The 18,906-nt window shown below is 48.5% G+C and overlaps 1 protein-coding gene across 1 annotated transcript in view; it reads right to left on the bottom strand.

Moving 5' to 3' along the window:
- Drc3 (dynein regulatory complex subunit 3) overlaps window positions 1–18,906 on the bottom strand; it is a 39,644-nt gene that overhangs the window by 20,335 nt on the left and 403 nt on the right. Inside the window, exons 2-7 of the mRNA XM_026408716.2 lie at window positions 15,276–15,392; window positions 13,717–13,883; window positions 7,185–7,331; window positions 4,523–4,642; window positions 4,028–4,140; window positions 1,726–1,900 (exon numbers count right to left, since the gene is read on the bottom strand). Of these exons, the coding sequence (XP_026264501.1) occupies window positions 1,726–1,900; window positions 4,028–4,140; window positions 4,523–4,642; window positions 7,185–7,331; window positions 13,717–13,883; window positions 15,276–15,392 (839 nt within the window). The remainder of the gene's footprint in view (window positions 1–1,725; window positions 1,901–4,027; window positions 4,141–4,522; window positions 4,643–7,184; window positions 7,332–13,716; window positions 13,884–15,275; window positions 15,393–18,906) is intronic.

Below are 18,906 nucleotides of genomic sequence, written 5' to 3'. Positions count from 1 at the left end.
GAAGGAGAAGGTAGAGAGGGAGGAAGGGAGGGAGGAGGGAAGGAAGGAGAAGGTAGAGAGGGAGGAGGGAGGGAGGGAGGGAGGAGGGAGGAGGGAAGGAAGGAGAAGGTAGAGAGGGAGGAGGGAGGGAGGAGGGAGGGAGGAAGGGAGGGAGAGAAAGAAAGAGAGAAATGTCAGAAGCGGCTGAATGACTGGGGGACTTGAAGCATGACCTGGCCAGTCCAAAGAGGACAACCCTGATGGTAACTGCCTCCAAAGAAGCTGGCAGCTATGATTTTCCTGGCAAGTCTTCACATTTCCAATGTCAGGATGCTTGAAATGGTTTGCAACCTTTTCAGGCCAAATAAGACACATATGTGAGCCAAATGTGTCCCCCTGCTGGCAGTTTTGAATTTCTGGTTGAATGCAGTGACACCCCTCCTTAGAACATAAAAAGGAGGGTCTTAAGAATTCACTCAGAACATGAGGCCCCATATGAGAGGCTTATGAGGTAAGAAGGGGTTTGGGGTGTCCGAGGGTTGGGAAGCTTATGGGAGTCAGTTGCCACCTCCATTTTATCTGAACTGGCATTACTGGGGGACTTTGTTCTACTTTAAACTTAGTTCTCAGCCAGCAGTGACTTTATGGGCTTCTTGAAGCCTCTGAAGTTATAGGTAAACCTGCAGTTTTTTGAGGAGAGAGGTCCATAGCATTCCTTAGAGTCTCATGGAGATCTGTGACTTAGAACAAGTTAACAATACTATCTTTAAAAATGATGCTGTCTGGGGCTGGGGTTGTGGCTCAGCAGTACAGTGCTCACCTTGCATGTGCAAGGCCCTGGTTTTGATCCTCAGCACCACATAAAAATAAATAAATAAAGGTATTATGTCCAACTACAACTAAAAAGTAAATATTTTTTAAAAAATGATGCTGTCTGTGCTGGGCACTTGGTGTGCTTGTAGTTCCAGCTGCTCAAGAGGCAGGAAAAGAATGGTTTGATCCCAGGCATTCAAGGGCAGCACAGCAACACACCATCTCAAATAATGACAATAACAAAAATTTGAAAAATCGATTGCCATCAAGTACAAATCATGGTCTCTGCTTGGCTCTGCTTGGGCAAGGTCCTGAACACCAGGGCTGCTTCTTTGCTGTTCCTCTGGGTGGGACAATTTTTCTCTATCATGCCTGGTCAACTCTTTCTTTGTCCCATTTAAACCCCAGCCTTCCCTAGGTTCTTCAGTCTGAGTTAAGGGGAATCCAGGGAATCCCCAAGGCTCCCTGCCTGCCCTCTGGAAGAACACTGACCACTTGGTTCACTCAGGGGAGAGGGCCTGGGCCCTAATCTGCACATATTAGCAGGTAACAGCTCACCAAGGGCAGGAACCGCATACATCATGGCTGTGCATCACAGGACCAGGCACAGTTCTGCTAGATGAATGAATGACACAAAGACTAGGAAGATTGTCATAGTCATCATAGTAGTGCTACAAATAATCATTATAAAACTAATGATGAGATGGTGGGAGTGGGGATGACCTACTGCTCTGTTGTCAAGCAGCAGGGAGCTCAGGCTGGTGGTAAGGGGGTGAGGCTGGACCTTGTCTCTGCCACTTAGCTGCAGTATGATCCCCAGCACATGTAAGAGTGAACATGACCTTAGGGGCTGTCAGAGGGCACAGGAGTTGCAGACTGTCTACAGCAGGAAGGGCTTAAGGCACTCAGAGCAGGGGGTTGGGGAGGACCTACCATGAAGTGCTTCTCCTCGAACTTGGCAATCTTGAGTCTGCCCTCCTCCTGGTTTTCTTGGATGGCCTCCTGGATGCACTCATTGAAGGTGTCCAGCTCTATTTTCCGCTTCTCCTGCTGTCTCAGGCCATACTCAAAAATGTTCACGCAGATGATGACAAATTTGTCCTTATATGTGAGTGGCTGTTAAGGAAGCTCCAGACAGTCTTGGGAGCAGGCATGACAAAGGTTGGCCCCTCTCAGCACAGAGCACAGACTGCTCTGAACACGGCGCTCAGGACTCAAACCCAAGGCTGCATGTGACCCCTTTGACAGATGAAGAAAATGAGGGCCCAGGGAGCCAGGATTGGAGGTCTGAAGCATAAGATGGTAGATGGGGGCATCTTTACTGTCAACTGGAGGAATTCAGCAATGGAGCTAAAAGGTCCCAGAAGAGATTCCTGGGGGCCAGGTGGGGCCAGCCCTAACTGGGAAATAGGCAGTGTGTGCCTTTGTTTCTGGTGTGTTATCCAGAAGAGCACTTTTGGTGAGGACCTAAGTGCTACTGAAGGAGGATCATGTGGTCAAAGCATCCCATCCAGGTTCAGGACCACACTGGTAAGTCACCTCACCCTTCTCTGTCTCACAGTCCTCATCTCCAGCTAAGAGCCCAATAGGACCTCCACATGGAGTCCTTGGGAGGAATCCTTGAGGTCAGGCAGTTGAACCCCACAGGACCTTGGGTGATCCTGTGGGGATGGAAACTGATGTTTGGGGAGATATTTGCCCAGTCACATAGCCACACAGAGCTACAACCAAGAGGTAAATCCAGGTTACCTGGGGTGGAGTGGGGAAGGGGTAGCAGGGACCCCCTCTGTCTGGCTCTTCCCTGACCCACGTCGTTCTTTTCAGAATGTCTGGATTTGAATGAATTTATATCCAATATGAAAACTGTCAAGATTCAAAATAGAGCCACATGTGTCAAACCCTGGCCAAACCACAAAGGGAGGGCTCTCGTGCACAATTTCCCTTGAAACAGGAACTATCACAAGGACAAGTTCACTGCAAAAGGATATCTAGTCATTTAACAAGAACAGCTAGCTGTCTTCCAGGCACAGTGGCGCTTGCTTGTAATCCCAGCAACTGGGGAGGCTGAGGAAGGAGGATTGCAAGTTTGAGTCCAGCCTCAGCAACTTAGCAAAGCCCTTGGCAACTCAGCAAGACAAGACCATGTCTCAAAATAAAACTAAAAAATTTAAAAAGGGCACAAGTGTGACTCGGTGGCTAAGTGCCCCTGGGTCAATTCACAGTACCAAAAAAAAAAAAAAAGAAAGAAAGAAAGAAAGAAAAAAGAAAACAATCCAGCAAAACAGATTGCTATGACTTTCAGACAAATTTTAGCCAGTAACTGCTGGCACCAATGAATGTTCACAACCTAATAACTTTTCTGTTTTCCAGTAAAATTTTAGCCTTTCCTCTGTTCTCCAGATATACCCCTGACCACGCTGGTCTGCATATGTTCCAAACTACAGTTTGTAAACTGTTATTCCCAAATAACTGTACTTTTTTTTTAAAGAGAGAGAGAGAGAAATTTTATTTATTTATTTTTAAGTTTTTGGCGGACACAACATCTTTGTTTGTATGTGGTACTGAGGATCGAACCCGGGCCGCACGCATGCCAGGCGAGCGCGCTACCACTTGAACCACATCCCCAGCCCCTGAATAACTGTAATTTTATTGGAGATTCATCTCTGTATTTTCCTGGATGTTCATATGGGTGATGATGGCTCCACAGACCTATCTGGGACTTTTCATCTCAATGCCTGTCAGATCTAAGAATGCTTCAAGTCTACCCTAAGTCCCTCAATTTAGGGAAGAAGCCTGTGGTTTGATCATCATGGTCATGTACTGACCACACCCTCTGGTCTCCAGTTGACTGGGGGAAGAATGCAGGTTCTCAGGCCCCACAGACAACAGTTCAAGTCATGACTTCTAATGGAGTGACCTTGGACAAGCCACTTCCCTCTCCAAGTGTAGCTTCCTTGACTGTAAAATGGGGTTAACAATGGCAGCCATGTAGTGGAATGCATGAAGACATTTAAAATACCAGGTCCAGATGCATAGTAGGACAACCAGGCTGCATCTCCCTCATGCAGCTCAGCTGACTTGGCCCCATCAGTACACTGTGTTAAGGGGCAATTTTACCTCTCAAGGTCTCATAGGTAAACTGAGGCCCCAAATAGAAGATACTTGCCCCAACCAGGCTGGTGGCATATGGACTGGGCTCACATCAGAGGAAGCAGCTGGGAACTGGGAAGGATATGCCGCTAGGAGATCTCCCACACCAGGCAGGTAGGACAGCTTGTTGCCCTCCACATCCTCTGCGTACATGCTGTCGAAGAGGTAGGAGTCATCCAGGTGCTCAACGAATGCCATCTGTGGGCAGAAACACCTGGGCGTGGTAACCCAGAGTGAGGTCCCCCGGCTCCTCTCAAAGGCACAGCAAGGGCCCCCTGGGTAGGGGCCTATGCTAGGCACTGGGACTGGCAGACACATCACGGAGGTAGGGATGCTGCCCTTGGGCTGCATCTTCCTCCTCAGAAGGCCGGGGGAAGGACCATGTGGAGAGGCAGAGGATATACCCGGGGGTGGGCAGACCAAGTTGCAGAGGGGACATCAGGTCCTGTAGATGAAGCATGATTCACATGATTTCGAGTTCAAAGCTGGGGATCCCTGGGGATCTGGGTTCAGTGTGACTGGTGGGCTTTCAAGGCATCTCTGAGCTAGGCCAAGGTTGAGCTGCCCTCTCCAGTGGTACCTTGTGTTCCTCCAGCTTCATCCGCCGGGCCTGCTCTTCCTCCTGCTTGATCTGCATCTGGTTTTCCCGGTGCTTCATCTCATCAATGCTGTACTGGTGCTTCATCTCCGCCATCTTTTTCTGATCAGGGAATGAGAAATAGCATTGTTACCAGAAGACTTTCATGACCTCTGCCATCCTCTGAGGCCTCCCAAGCATGGGATCCCGCGGGTGGGTTGCTTTCATGAAGGTGGGAAAGCTTTGAGGTCTTGTGGATGAGAATGATTTGTCATTTCCTTATGACCCTTTCCAGATATCCTGAGTCTAAGGGGAATCAGGGAACTGGGAATTCACAGAGCTGAGAGGCTCTCTAAGGGGCCATGTGCTCATCCCTTGTCAGCCTGAACTGCTCCTGGCATGCACCAGAGAGCACCAGAGGCTGTCCTCCTGCCGAGTCCTACAGTGCCAAGAGTCTAGAGCTTGGGGTGGGCTGTAGCTGGCCCAGATCTGACAGAATCATGAACAGGAGATTCAGATGCCCCTGGTTTGTGGAATTCTGCTTTCATGACCTTTTGCTTACTGTTTATCTGGATGGTTCTAGACAGGTCTCTGAACTGTGGAAGGAGCCTTGGTTTGTTCAAGGTGCAATGGGGACAAGCAGGGAATTTCTGATGACTCAGGAGAAGATACCTGGGAAGGATCTTTGACCTTAAAGTGCTAGTCTGTCCTGTATTTGTTTGTTTGTTTAAATATTTTTTTAGTTGTTGATAGACCTTTATTTTTATTTATTTTTATGCGGTGCTAAGAATTAAACTCAGTGCCTCATATGTGCCAGGCAAGTGCATTACTGTTGAGCCCCAGTCCAGCTCCTGTCCTATGTTTTTATAATAGGCAAAACATACCCAAGTGGGACTTGGGCCTATTCCAAGCTGCATTTCAAATTATCGTCTAAATGAGAAAAATAAGACTTAAAGAGTCTTAGAATTCAAAATCCTAAATCTTGTACTGTTATAGGACAAAAGAAAACAAGCCCATTGGTTGGCTACATATCACAGTGATAGAGTGCTTGCCTAACTGTTCCATGCCCAGTAACACACACACACACACACACACACACACACACACACACACACACACATTCACACACTCACAAAGGAGAGCGAGCTAACCCGTGGTCTGTGGAGGGACAGCTCTCTGATCCCATGTCATTTCTGTGAGCATCCAAAGAAAGTTCTGGTAAGTGGAGAACATTGCTCTTAGAAGATAGCTTATCCCCTGGGGACTGGACTTTGCCCAATGACCAGATTGCAGAGGGTCAGGGTTGAGAAGGGGCCAGCCCTCCTCCCTGCTTTGGATGGCCTTTTCTGGGTGTCCCCAGAATCACCTCAGTATCCCCAAACACAGGTTCCTTTCTTCCAGAAAAAAACATCAGCTTTTGGTGAGAAGGAGCAGGCAGATCAACAACCTTTGATCTCCCAGGCATCCAGCATGGAGGGACTTCCTGGTTCTGCCACCCAACAAAATACCCGTAAACAGACCACACTTCACAGAGTGAAAGGAGACCCACTCATGGCAGTGGGGTGGATAGGGGCTGTAGTGGACAGAGGAGAGATCCTCCCTGGTAGGGCTAGTCCAGCATAGGGACTTCAGGCCAACACCTGGGGCCAACTCCCAGCTTGACCACTGCTGGCCATGAGACCCCAGGCAGGTCACCTCACGTGTGTGTCAGCAGCTGATGGAAGCTGGGGAGCAGAGCAGGCCCCCCTCACAGTTTTTATGAAAACAACAAGAAAAAATGCCAAGTGCTTGGCATGCAAAGGTTGGATGACAGTCGGCGATTAGCACTGCTCTGGGAGTCCACACAGACCTCAGGTGACCCTGGCAGATGTAATCGCCAAGTCAGGCATGGTGATACACGCCTGAATTCCAGCAGCTCTGGAGGCTGAGACAGGAGGATGCTGAGTTCAAAGCCAGCCTCAGCAATGGTGAGGCACTAAGCAACTCAGTGAGACCTTGTCTCTAAATAAAATAAAAAATAGGGCTGGGGATGTGGCTCAGCGGTAGAGTGCTTGCCTCGCATGTGCAAGATCCTGGGTCCGATCCTCAGCACCACATAAAAAATAAATAAATAAGTGAAATAAAGGTATTGTGTCCAACTACTACTAAAAAATAAATTTAAAAAAATAGGACTGGGAGCTGGGGTTGTGGCTCAGGGGTAGATCACTTGCCTAGCATGTGCGAGGCCCTGGGTTCGATCCTGGGCACCACATAAAAATAAATAAATAGCATAAAGATATTATGTCCAACTACAGCTAAAAAATAAATATAAAAAAATAGGACTGGGGATGTGGCTCAGTGGTTGAGTGCCCTGAGTTCAATCCCTGGTACCTCCCAAATATATATATAAAATTGCTAACCCTCCCCTGAAAAACAGACAAGGGCTGTCAGGTGGCCTTAGGGCAATGTATGGAGAAGGCCCAGTTGCCAGGACACTTGGGAAACAGCACCCAGGAGTGTGTTGCTGCATTGCTCTGATAGAGATAGGTAAGGAGGCTTAGCAAGAGGGGACTGCCTCTTCTCTTCCTAGGTGTGGACAGGGGAAGACACCCTTCACTGCCCTGTGAAACTTGGGCTCCTGAAGACTTGTCTCACAGAGCTGGGAGACAGAAAGGGAGAGACTTGCCGCATGGTCATCAATGCGCCGGAAGTCCAGGTACACAAGATCAGGAAGGTAGGCATAGATGAACATTTTGTAATCCTCTGCCTCGGCAATAGGGTTCCCAGACAGGTTGAGTGTCCGCAGGCACTTGAACTTCCGCAGGTAAATGAGCTGGGGAAAAAAGACACCCATCCCCCTTTGAGCTGCCAGAGAGCTGAAAAGCGTTATCTGGTAGCATCTCTCCTTGGTACTCTTTTAGGGTGTGCCGCCTGGCATAGCACCTCTCTGCATGGACAGGCAAGGAGGGGCTGGGGCTTCTGGTTTAAACCTTCGGTGAGGCTTTCCAAAGTATCAGTCAATTGGAGCTCCAATCCTAGCTCTGGGACTTAGAACTAAGGTACCTAACACCTGTGAGCCTCAATTTCCTCATCTACAAAAATGGACATATGTTATAGGTCTTGTAAAGAACAAACAAAATAAGCTGTGAAAAAAGCATTCTTAAGAGTGCCTGACACCTACTCAATAAAGGGCAGTTCTAGTTGGGTGTGGTGGGCATGCCTGTAATCCTATCAGTTTGGGAGGTTGAGGCAGGAGGATTGCAAGTTCAAAGCCAGTCTCAGCAATTTAGCGAGACCCTGTCTCAAAATAAAATATTTTTTAAAAAGGGCTGGAGACGTGGCTCAGTGGTTAAGCATCCTGGGTTGAATCCCTGGTACCCCCCCCCCACAAAAAAAGAGAGGCAGTTATAGTTAATACTATTAGTGGTCATTCAGAATAGTGAGTGCCTTTTTTTTTTTTTAAAGAGAGAGTGAGAGAGGAGAGAGAGAGAGAGAGAGAGAATTTTTTTAATATTTATTTCTTAGTTCTCGGCAGACACAACATCTTTGTTGGTATGTGGTGCTGAGGATCGAACCCGGGCCGCACGCATGCCAGGCGAGCGCACTACCGCTGAGCCACATCTCCAGCCCAGTGAGTGCCTTTTTTGACTGCTAAGTCTTGTGAAAGGTCCAAATCTGTTAAATTAAATGTAATGGGGCTGGGGATGTGGCTCAAGCGGTAGCGCGCTCGCCTGGCATGCGTGTGGCCCGGGTTCGATCCTCAGCACCACATACCAACAAAGATGTTGTGTCCGCCGAGAACTAAAAAATAAATATTAAAAATTCTCTCTCTCTCTCTCTCTCTCTCTCTCTCTCTCTCTCTCTCTCTCCTCTCACTCTCTCTTTAAAAAAAAAAAAATAAATAAATTAAATGTAATGGTTAGCCTCACAAGCACTGGATAAGAAACAATGAGTGGAACATCTCCATTTCCTATACCCTAGTTTGAGTAAAATGGGGGAAAAGTCAGATGATACTTTATGTGATAGCATCATCTGAACATCTAGATGCTGTGCTATGCAAAATATAGAAAAGAAAGCAGTCAACTGTGTTTCTCTGAATGAATTTCCTTCAGTCATTTATTTGTTCTTTTATTTAATAAACAAGATTAAGCACTTAGCAAGACTCTGGCAGGTACCACAGTAGCCCTGCAGAACAGGAATAAGGCCCATGGGTCCTTGGCCCCAATAGCAAATACAATTTATGTGTGGGTGAAAATATTTTTTAAAAATACAATCATTAGGTTTGGGGCAAATGCTATAAGGACTGTAAAGATGGCACAATGAGAGAAAATAACAGTGAGAGGCCTTTTTCAGTCAGGGAGCTCAGAGGTCTCTCCAGGGAGATGACATTTAAGCTGAGACCCAGGGAAGCACCTTCCCAGAAGCCAAAACAGTATAAGCAAAGGACCTGAGGCAGCAGAGAACTTGGCATGTACCAGGAACTAAGCAGAGGCCAGGGTGGCTGCAGAATGTTGGGAAGGGGCTAGAGGAAAGGATGTGAGATAAGATTGGCAATAAGATCAGAGCCTGGTTCATGTAAGACCACAGACTGTGAGCAATGAGATTTTATTGAGGATAATGAAGTCATTGATGTTTTAAATGCGTATATGGGAAGATAGGATCTGATTTAATGTTTTTTGTTTGTTTTTCAGTACTAGGGATAGAACCCAGGGCCTTGCACGTGGTAGGCAAGTGCTCTACCACTGAGCTGCATCTCCAGCCCCCTTTATATTTCATGCTGAGACAGGGTTTCACTAAGCTGCCCAGGCTGGCCTCGAACTTGAATCCTCCCACCTCCGCTTCCTGAATAGCTAGGATTATGGGTGTGCACACTTGGCCCTGGCTCTGGTTTAATTTTTAAGAGATCTCCCAAATGAGATTCCATTTTTCATGTTTTAGATTAGCAAAGAGAAAAGTGTGATAACAAAATGTGTTGTAGGTGGTGAGAGGGAACAGGTCACACCGTCATTGCTGGTGGGTCTGTAAATGATTCCACTTCTATAGAGGGAAATTTGGCAAAGATTCATCCAAATTTAAAATGCATGGTCCCTCTGACCCAGCAATTCCCCTCTAGGAGTTTATCTTACAGATGAACTGATCCAGATATAAAGCAACTCTGCTCAAGGACATTCCCTACCTAAGGGCTTCCAGTACAGTACACATGTATTGGCACCAGGTTGAAAACAACCTTGACATTCACATTTAGGGGACTGGAAAAATACATCACGTCTGAGCAATGTAATGATACAGCAGAGAGAGGGAAATGATGACTCAGGAGAAGAGGGGCCAATTGAAGCCAGGTATGTGAAGGGCAGTTGGGCAGACTTGACAATCATGCACAACGCTTCAACACAAGATGCCTGGAGAGACTGGTGCAATTTAGAATTAGGTGTGGCCCCAGAAGGAGAAGCAAGGACCAAAGCCAGGAGTGAGAGGCTCTTCCCAGAGTTCTGCTTAAATATCTGTGTTTTTAATGCAATAAGCAGGTACTATAAATAAGCCAAGTAAACAAATAAATGACAAAAGAGCAGATAGAACCAATAAGGGCTAAAGAGAAAGATGCTCAGGGTTAGAAGCTAATAATACCTGAGAGTGTCAGTCAGGACTTTCTGGATCAAATTCAAAACACCTTATTAGGTAAAGAGGATCCAGGGTCCCTAAGGACCCAGGATGCAGCCAGGCCTTAGGAACTTCTGGTCTAGATACCTCAGCAGGCCCTGGCAGCTCCTCCTCATGGACCTTCTGTTTCCCTTTTTCTCTCCTGGGGAGCAGCTATACCTGCCTCTTGAATATTCACAAAGGGATCTAGTACCTGGCACCCACTGGGAGAGGGTGATGGGATTTCTTCCTGACCAGGGCCTACTGGTCAAGGAAGGGAGTGAGGCATCCACAGAAGGGCTGGGACCTGTCCACCTCCATTCCCTCTGCACCCTTTAACAGTGTGCCTGGTTCTTTGGAGGGACAGGGTCTCAGGCTCTGTTATGGTTTAGATGTGAAGTGTCCCCAAAAAGCTCATATGTGAGACAATGCAAGAAAGCTTAGAGGTGACATGATTAGGTTATGAGAGTCTTAACCCAGTCAGTGTGTTCGTGCACCGATAGGAATTAACTGGCTGGTAACTGTAGGCAGGCAGGGTGTGGGTATAAGAGGTGGGTCTCTGGGGGCTTGCCTTAGGGTATATATTTTGTCTTTGTTGAGCAGAGCTTCCTTGTTCCCAGCTGTTTCCCTCTGCTACATACTTGGGCGGTGAAGTTCTGTTTCACTTCCCACCCTAAGGAATGGAGCTGGCCAATTTGTGGTTGGGACCTCCGAAACCATGAATCCCAAATAAACTTTTCCTCCCTAAAATTGTTCTTGTCAGGTCTTTTTGGTCATAGCAGCAAAAAAAAAAAAAGCTGACTAAAGTAGACATTGTAAGTCTACAATGTCCAAGGGCTAACGAGTTGGAAGGGATTCCTTCATACGGAGCCCTGGGCTGTAGGACATACCAAGATAGAAACAGCTGCTAAATGCTCAGAGTTTCAAGCAGCAGGGTTTGGGGCAGGGGATGCAAACCAGCAGTACAGCACTTGCACAGCCTGTGTGAATCTTTGGGTTTGACCCCAAGCATGTGGGTGGGGGGGAAGGCCTGGGGCTGTTTGGGGGGTTAATCAGGAACCTGAAAATTCCTGAATAAGGATCATTTTCTATACTTACTATGTGCCAGATCCTGCATATAATACTCTCTAATTGATTCCATCTTCACACAGGGGATTGGCAGCACTGAGATTTGAACACAGACTAAGTCTCAGTCCCGGCTCTATTAACCTGCACCCTCCATGCCTCACCCTGCCATCCCATTGGCCAGCATTTGGGTTTCCTGCACTTACAGAGCAGAGGGCAGGCTGGATAGTCAGGACCCAAACCTTGAGAAGGGCACTGGTTGGATTTAGATCCTCCTGTCTGGTGTGTGGGACAAACTTTTAAGACTGCACCCGCTCTAGGGTCTGGCTTTGCTGGGCAGACTTGACCATCCATCTCAGGCCATTCACCTTGGTCACCCAATCTGGCCATGCCCCAGCTGTGATACTGGTGTGAGGATAGGTGTAGGGCCTAAGATGTCCCAATTAGACTGAAAGGACACCAGCTTGAGATTTCTCAAGCTCTCTGGCTAAACAAGGAAGCCTATGACCTTGACTGCAGCAATGAGAGGCAGCCTTGGGGAGACGCTGAGGACAGCAGAGCCCAGAGGTGGAAGGAACCTGCATCCTTGAAACCCCGTTGACAAACTCCCCGCTTTGTAGTGCAAATGATCATGTCACCAAATGCCCTTGTTTGTGACGGCTGACCTATGACTTCGGCTGCAGCTGTGACACTCTTATTGACAGCACCCATCTCATCATTTGCTTTCTGAGTCAGAGAGGTCTCTGAAGTCACAAGCCAGCTCAGGAGCCAGACAGGAAGGAAGCTAATCTCTGGGGCCACCCTCTCTGTTGAGGGGTGGCACTACAGATCAGTGCCTAAGGCTTCAGCTCTTAGGTGCTCACTTCTGGGAAGCACTCTGGCTCTTTCTAAGACCCAGCAGAATTGAGCCCCCATCACCTGCTGCAGCAACCTCAGTGACACCCCCCACATTCACTCCAGCTTCCTATAGTCACCTCATTCACTCTAGATCCCCAAGTCACTTCACAAACAAACTATCTGTACCTGAATCTCTGCCTTGGTTCCACTTTTAGCCTATCTGAGACAAAACTTGGTTACCTGCAGGCCAAATGTGCTTTCTGGCGGCACCATCTTGCACTAACCCATTCACATGATCTCCTTCAAGTCCACTTCAAGATGGCAGGTTCCCTTCCCAAACAGACCTGAACTGAACATACCACAGCAAAATGTCCTGCACTGCTCCCGATGCTTATCTTGATATTCCTGTCTGCAGTGAGGCCCCAGCTCCCAGGCTCAGCCCCCACCTGCACACACCCTTGACTTCTAGGGACCCTGGGCTCCTCAGGCAGGTAGCCTTTCCTGTGCACCCTGCAGACAGGCAGGCTTTCCTGACGCACCTCCAGGCATTTGCTCATGCTATCCCCTTCTTCTGGGATGCTCTTCCCTTTGCTGGATGGAAAATTCTCATCATTCTCTTTCAGTGAATCTGCATCCAGTTATCTCTCATCCCTTGTTGCTTTCCCAGGAAGGATGTCAGCCATGACAGTTCATTCATTAAAAATCTGCTCTAGCCTAAACCCGAGCCAAGTGCTTCATGTTGATTCTTATTTGATTCTCATGAGAGCCTGGGCAGGTGGGCTATGATCACTCTCCACGTGACAGGCAAGGAAACAGGCATGGAAAGCTTGTGCCTTACTGGGTTTAGATCTTCCTGTCTGGCATGCACTAGGAACTGCCAAGACTACATCACCTCCTGGGTTTGGTCTTGCTGAATGCACTTAAATATGGGTAACAACTTGGGCACTTGACCTACCCCAGGCCATGCATCTAAGCCACCCAAGTGTGCAGCTGAGATGTGAACCCAGGCCATCAGACTGACTTGAGAAAAAGAAGACTTGGAAGGATTCTGGACAGCTGCCAGGTTTGGTGGCCAGGCTGGAGAAGCAGATCAGGGACTGTCTTGTAAGGTCACTATTGGTCACCTCTGACATGGGACCCTTGTGGCTACTGCTAGGGTCTCATCCCCAGCCCACTGCTGTAAACCCATTGTGGGGTATGCTCAGGGCAGATGACCAATGTCCAGGGTTACACAGGAACATTCCTGGCACTGTAGCTTATCCTCCCACTTCCCAGAGGTCTTGTTTTATTGCTCCTAGCTTCTTGTCACCTATGTCTTAATTATGTGGGTATGTGGGCAAGTTGTCCTGAAGGGACCACGTCTTGTACATCTCTGTACCCACTGAGCACAGGACAGTTGGCCCATATCGAATAGGGGCTTGGCAAATGTTTAAGGTAATATAAGACCTCAGAAAGTGACTTCACTGAAGCAGAGATTGCAAACTAGTACCCAGAGATGCGTTTTGTTGGGCTAAATGTGATATTTAAACATTATGGCATCCCTTGTGGAATAACCTGGATGTCTGGTCTCTCCAGGCAAAGGGAGAAATCTGGAACACTCAGCCTGTACTCCCCCGACCATTCCCAGCCTGAGTCCTGCAGGTGCTAGTGAGCATGAGTCCCTATTTCTGGCCACTCACGTTCATCATGTTGTCAATCTGGTTGTTGCCCAGAGACAGCACCTGCAGCTTGACCAGAGCATCCAGGGAGTCAATCTTGGAGATCCGGTTGTTGAACAAGCTTAGGTCCTCTAAATTCACCAGTGTGTCCAGCCCCTCAATGGCCTCGATGTTGTTGAAGGACAGATCTGGGAAGGGAAGAGGATTCTGAGGGTGTGTTGCCTGAGCTAGGGAGGAACTGTCCTCAGATAAAACCACAGGGGCTACTGAGTGCCAGGAACTGACTCACCGTCTACCATCATATGGTTCTAGAAGCCTGGTATGGATTCTTCCCTGCAGCTGCATGTGTTTACCACCCTCCCCAGTTCTGCTGATCGTCCTCTCGGGGATAAATCTCTGCTCTGACATAGTTCTGGGATAAACTCTGCTAATTATCAGAATGATAATTATAATAAGTATAAAGAATGATACCTTGGGGTCAGAGGTGCACAGTTGTGACTTCCCTGACACCTGTGGGCATTTTAGCAAGTCTACCTCCTGTCTTGCTAAAGTGTCCATCCTCTGGCAACAGGCCTGAAAGGCAGCTTGGGATTTCTGGGCCAAGAGACCTGGATCTGAGAGTCAGAGACCTGGCTGTGATCTGCTTCCACTGCCTGTGGCATGACTCAATCAAGCCAGCCTCTCTGAGCTTCAGTGGCTGCATCTGTGAAATGGCACCATATTCATTGCCTATGCAATTGCTGTAGCTCCAATGGTCAGCACAAATAGATCTGAGAAAATTGGGATATGCACTGATGCCCCAGGTTGCCCTTGTTAGGGAATGTGGATTTGGGGGCCAGACAGTAGTGGGCAAGTCCCTGCTCTTCCAGTTCTTGGTTGTGTAGCTCTGGGCAAGTGCCTTGACCTCCTGAGCTTTGGCTCCTCTTCTGCAGATAATAATAGACACCCATCTCCTAGGATTGTTGTTGGGTATACACCTGCATCATACCAGATATAAGGGGGCTCCTAAGAAGCCAACAGTTGTACACAGTTCATCAAAACCCCCTGTGGCCTTGGCAGTGAGGGCCGGAGCTCTAGGATCAGACAGAACTGGGCTGGGAGCCTGATGTCCCCACTTGTTCACTGTGACCTCGGTTTGCTCATCTCTGTGATGGGAACACCGTGTGGAGTGAAAGGCCTTAGGGAAAATGCACAAGCCCACACTTAGCAGGCAGTTAATAACTCAATGCATGCCCACTTCTGCCACTATCACTTGGTCATTTGGCCCTTCTAGGCAAGTTATCTGCCCACCTGTATTTAGATTAAGTGGGAGTCCACAGCTGTCCTCTGTGCTCCACCCAGACTAAGGTTAGGCAGGTGGATGCAGAACATTCTGTCCTGATGTGGCCAAGCACATCTTTGTCAATACTTTGCCCAGCATAAGCCCCAGGCTTTTAAAAAATAGCTGCTTTCTGCTGTGCCTAAGCTGATGAAAGGTCAGCAGCTGAGTGTCACCCTGATTGTCTCCTGGGGAGGCGATAACCTTGGCAAGGTGTCACCCTTGTCTAACCAGGGTAGACACACACAGACAAGGGCCTTACCTAGCCAGACCAGGTGTACGAGGTTCTCCAGGCCCTCGATCCTCTCGATGATGTTGTTGTCCAGTTGCAGCTTTCTCAAGTTTTCAAACTGCCAGAGATTGTCGATGTGGAGGATGTCTGAAATGGTGGAGGACGGTGCAGCTTTGGGTTAGGGTTTGGTGCCAGCACACTAGGGGACTGAGACAAATCCCTTGCCCTACTCTGGAGTCTGCAGGTATCCTGAAGGTGTGGGCTGAGCATCAAGGACCACTGTCTCCCTATCAGTGCTTAGTGTTGGTGAGGAACAGGACTGTCACTCAGGGTCACAGGAGGACCTAATAGGTCCACTGGGGATGGGGCTAAGCAGGGGTCAGTTGGACCTGGCCAGCGCAGGAGATTCTCTCACACTGCCTCTGGGTCAGGGTGGGGGCTCCCCCAGGAGGCTGGTCCACCTTGGAACTCAGGCCAAATCAGGAGCACAAGTGGGCTTTCCACAGTGTGACCAATAGAATCAAAGCATGGCTCCATTGGTGGGAGGATTAATCTCTATTGGTGGGAAGATTAATCAATCATTTCTGACTTTTGGGGGGTCATTTGGCTACAAATACTGAAATATTTAATGTCTATGCCCTTTGCCCTTCAATTTTCCTGGAATCTGTCTCCCAAGACACCCCAGAGAAATGCTCATGGGCACGCAAGAAGCAGAAAAATAGAGGAGAATCCCCAATTGTCCCCCTAAAACAGAGGCATACCCCAGTATTACAGAAGTGCTGGGACCCCACAGTCCCTGAAGACCACCCACCCCAGCTCCGCGGCCCACTTATTCCTTTTGCTGTGTCAGCCAGAGTTTGGTTTCTGTCCCTGACAGCCAGAAGAGGTCTGAGAAGCATATACATATAAACAAGTTGATATTCTATATGTGAAATTCTAGAGACTAATCTTGTTCTCCTCCTGCTTTCCCCAGAAGCTACATATAACTCTGTTTATACATCCCTTTTTTCTATATTTGCTTTTGCAGTGCTTTCCAATTATAAGATTACAATATGCTCATTTAAAGAAGTAAAATAATGTAGACATAAGGGTATTTTTTTTTAAGTATCTAGGGATACTCTAACAGGGCTGGGAATAATACATTCTGGGGATGCCCAGAATAGTAGAGGCCCTGGGTTCACTCCTCAGTATCACAAAAAATAAAAATTACATAATTAAAAAATACCATTAATCGCACATTTGGGTGGAAGTTTCAATATTTGTTCATAGAGGCAGGGCCTACTGCTGCCAGGTGTTGGAGGGGTGGCCAGGACCCTCTGACTCAGGGCTGCGAAGGCCCACCGGTCCCCTGGAGCTGCATTGCTCCCTTCAGCCCCTCCTGTGGGTCCCAGGGCTGGACAACACTGGAACCTGTCCTTCAGCTGCCTGTTTGGGGCCAGATTTCCCTGACTGCTATCAACCTCCATCCCCACCTGTACTTCCGGGTGGGACCCAGTTCTGCTCCAGGCTCCCAGCTGCTTCCCATCCTCAGTCAGGATTTTCCAGGAACCTGCTCTAGCCCTGATTTTGGACTCACAGCTGCCCACCCCCATTTTGCCCTTGGCCATGGTGGTTTCCTGCACAGCCACTTCTTCCGGGTGGCTCCTGCACATCTGGGTGCCCTGCCACAAGCACCTGTGCAGATATTTGTCTGGGTATCGGTAGTTCATGTGAAAAAGCCAAAACGACACAGTGAACCAGGCTGTGTTCGACAGTTGGCTCCAAGTGAGTTACTGGCATGCTGGGGTTGCCACCGAAGCCAGTTTAATCTTTAACACAGACAGTGGATCCATCATCATCATTCCCAGGGCCACAGCAGTGGCCATCTCACTAGATTCCTGCTTTTGGCCCTACAGCCAGCCGGGTCCTGTTCTGTCCTGTGAGAACACAAGCACCATCCTGTCCTGCTTCAGATCGGGACTCTCCCAGGGACCCTCCCACCTCTCTCACTGTAAAAGCGAAATCCTTTCCACTGGCCCCAAGGCCAACTCCAGCTGCCCCCAGACCTCTCTGACTGTCTCCACAGGGTTTCCTTAGCAGGCCTGCTCAGGCTTGCTCTGGCTGTTCCCCCTGCCTCACACACTTTTGCTAGTGGATCTCCCTCACCTCCTTCAAGTCTGGGCTCAATTGTCACCTTGGCAAGGCCTCTGATCACCCAGAAAGTACTGCACCCCATCCTGTTTCTTTTTTACCATAGCACACATTGCCTTTAACATATATTTTCCTTGTTATACTTATTTGTTTCCCCCACTTGAATGTCAACTCCATGAAGATAAGGCTCTTTGTCCTTTGGGCTCCCAGCTGAAACCTGGTGCCTAGAACAGTACCTGGGACATAACAGGCACTTGCTCAATATCGGCTGAATGAAACTTAGATGGGGAAGCAGGAAGCAAAAGCAAGGCAGTCAGGTGCTAAGGCCTAATCCTGCCGCAGCCCTTCTACATCTTTTCCTCCTCTCAGGCCTTCCCAGCTCTGGGGAGTCATCCCTGGAGGTCATACCCTGGGAGGCCTGTGGGATTTGTGAACCTAGCCCTGGCAGGACCTGTCTTGCCCACTGCTGTGTCCCCAGGGTTTGGCGCAGGGCCCTGCTGAGGCAATGTCTCAATAACTTCTTGTTGACTGGTTGTCTGCCCAGCCCCATGGCAGAGAAAGAATGTGAATCCTGCAAGGTCACTCTACTGTGGCCTCACCTGCACAAAACACAGGGGTCTCGGGATCCTGGCCCACCTCTCCCCTTCCTCTTGCTCTCCTCTGTGCTGACTCCCTGGGCCACGGCTTCCTGGGACATGACTTGCTGGCCTTCCAGCATAGTCTGGGCAGTGTGCATGTCTTGCCTCACTTGTTCCCAGCCAGCACTTGGGAGAGGGAGGACAGGCACCCCATTTCACAGATGAGGTCTCTGAGGCAGTGAGGCTTTGTCTGTTCACCAGCCGTATCTTCTCCCTGGAATATCCTGTCACTACTGAAATGTCTCTCTGCTTCCAGGCCCTATGTCCCTCCTGTTTCCAGTCCCTCTCTGGTTAACCTAATGCTGGCTCCTCCTCCTCTCCATGATTCCCACTCTAGCTCCTGGCTATAAGGGGCCTCCTAAGTTCTGCCTGCCGGGGAGCCCCTACTCTGAGGACACCAGTGCAGAGTTGTGTGACAGAAACAGCGTGGTCTTTGGGGTTTGCTTTGATTTGGAATGGGACAATTTTATCTTTTTTTTTCTGTTTTTATTCAGAATCAGGGGTGTCATGGATGCTCAAATGATGATAACACTTGGTATGAAACTTTAAATATGTCCATGCTGGGATCAGGGTGTAGCTTAATTGTAGACTGCTTGCCTAGCATGCTTGAGGTCATGGGTTATATCCTCAGCACTGCAAAAAAAATTTTTTTAATGTCCATGCAGCGCATATAGTTCAATAGTAGCCCACTTGCCTAGCATGCTTGAGGCCATAGGTTTAATCCCTGATACTGCAAATAAATAAATAGACCTATGCTGCTCACATGCCTTGGAATTCAATGAGCCTTAATGCTGGTATGGGTCTTTTTTTTTTTTTTGTACGGGGGATTGAACTCAGGAGCACATATCCACTGAGCCATATCCCCTGCCCTTTTTTGTATTTTATTTAAAGAG

The sequence above is a fragment of the Urocitellus parryii genome, chromosome 7, assembly GCF_045843805.1.
Source record: "Urocitellus parryii isolate mUroPar1 chromosome 7, mUroPar1.hap1, whole genome shotgun sequence".
In the NCBI taxonomy this organism is placed as follows: domain Eukaryota; kingdom Metazoa; phylum Chordata; class Mammalia; order Rodentia; family Sciuridae; genus Urocitellus; species Urocitellus parryii.
The sequence above is the reverse complement of the archived record's forward strand: the minus strand, read 5'-3'. Positions and strand labels throughout refer to the sequence as shown.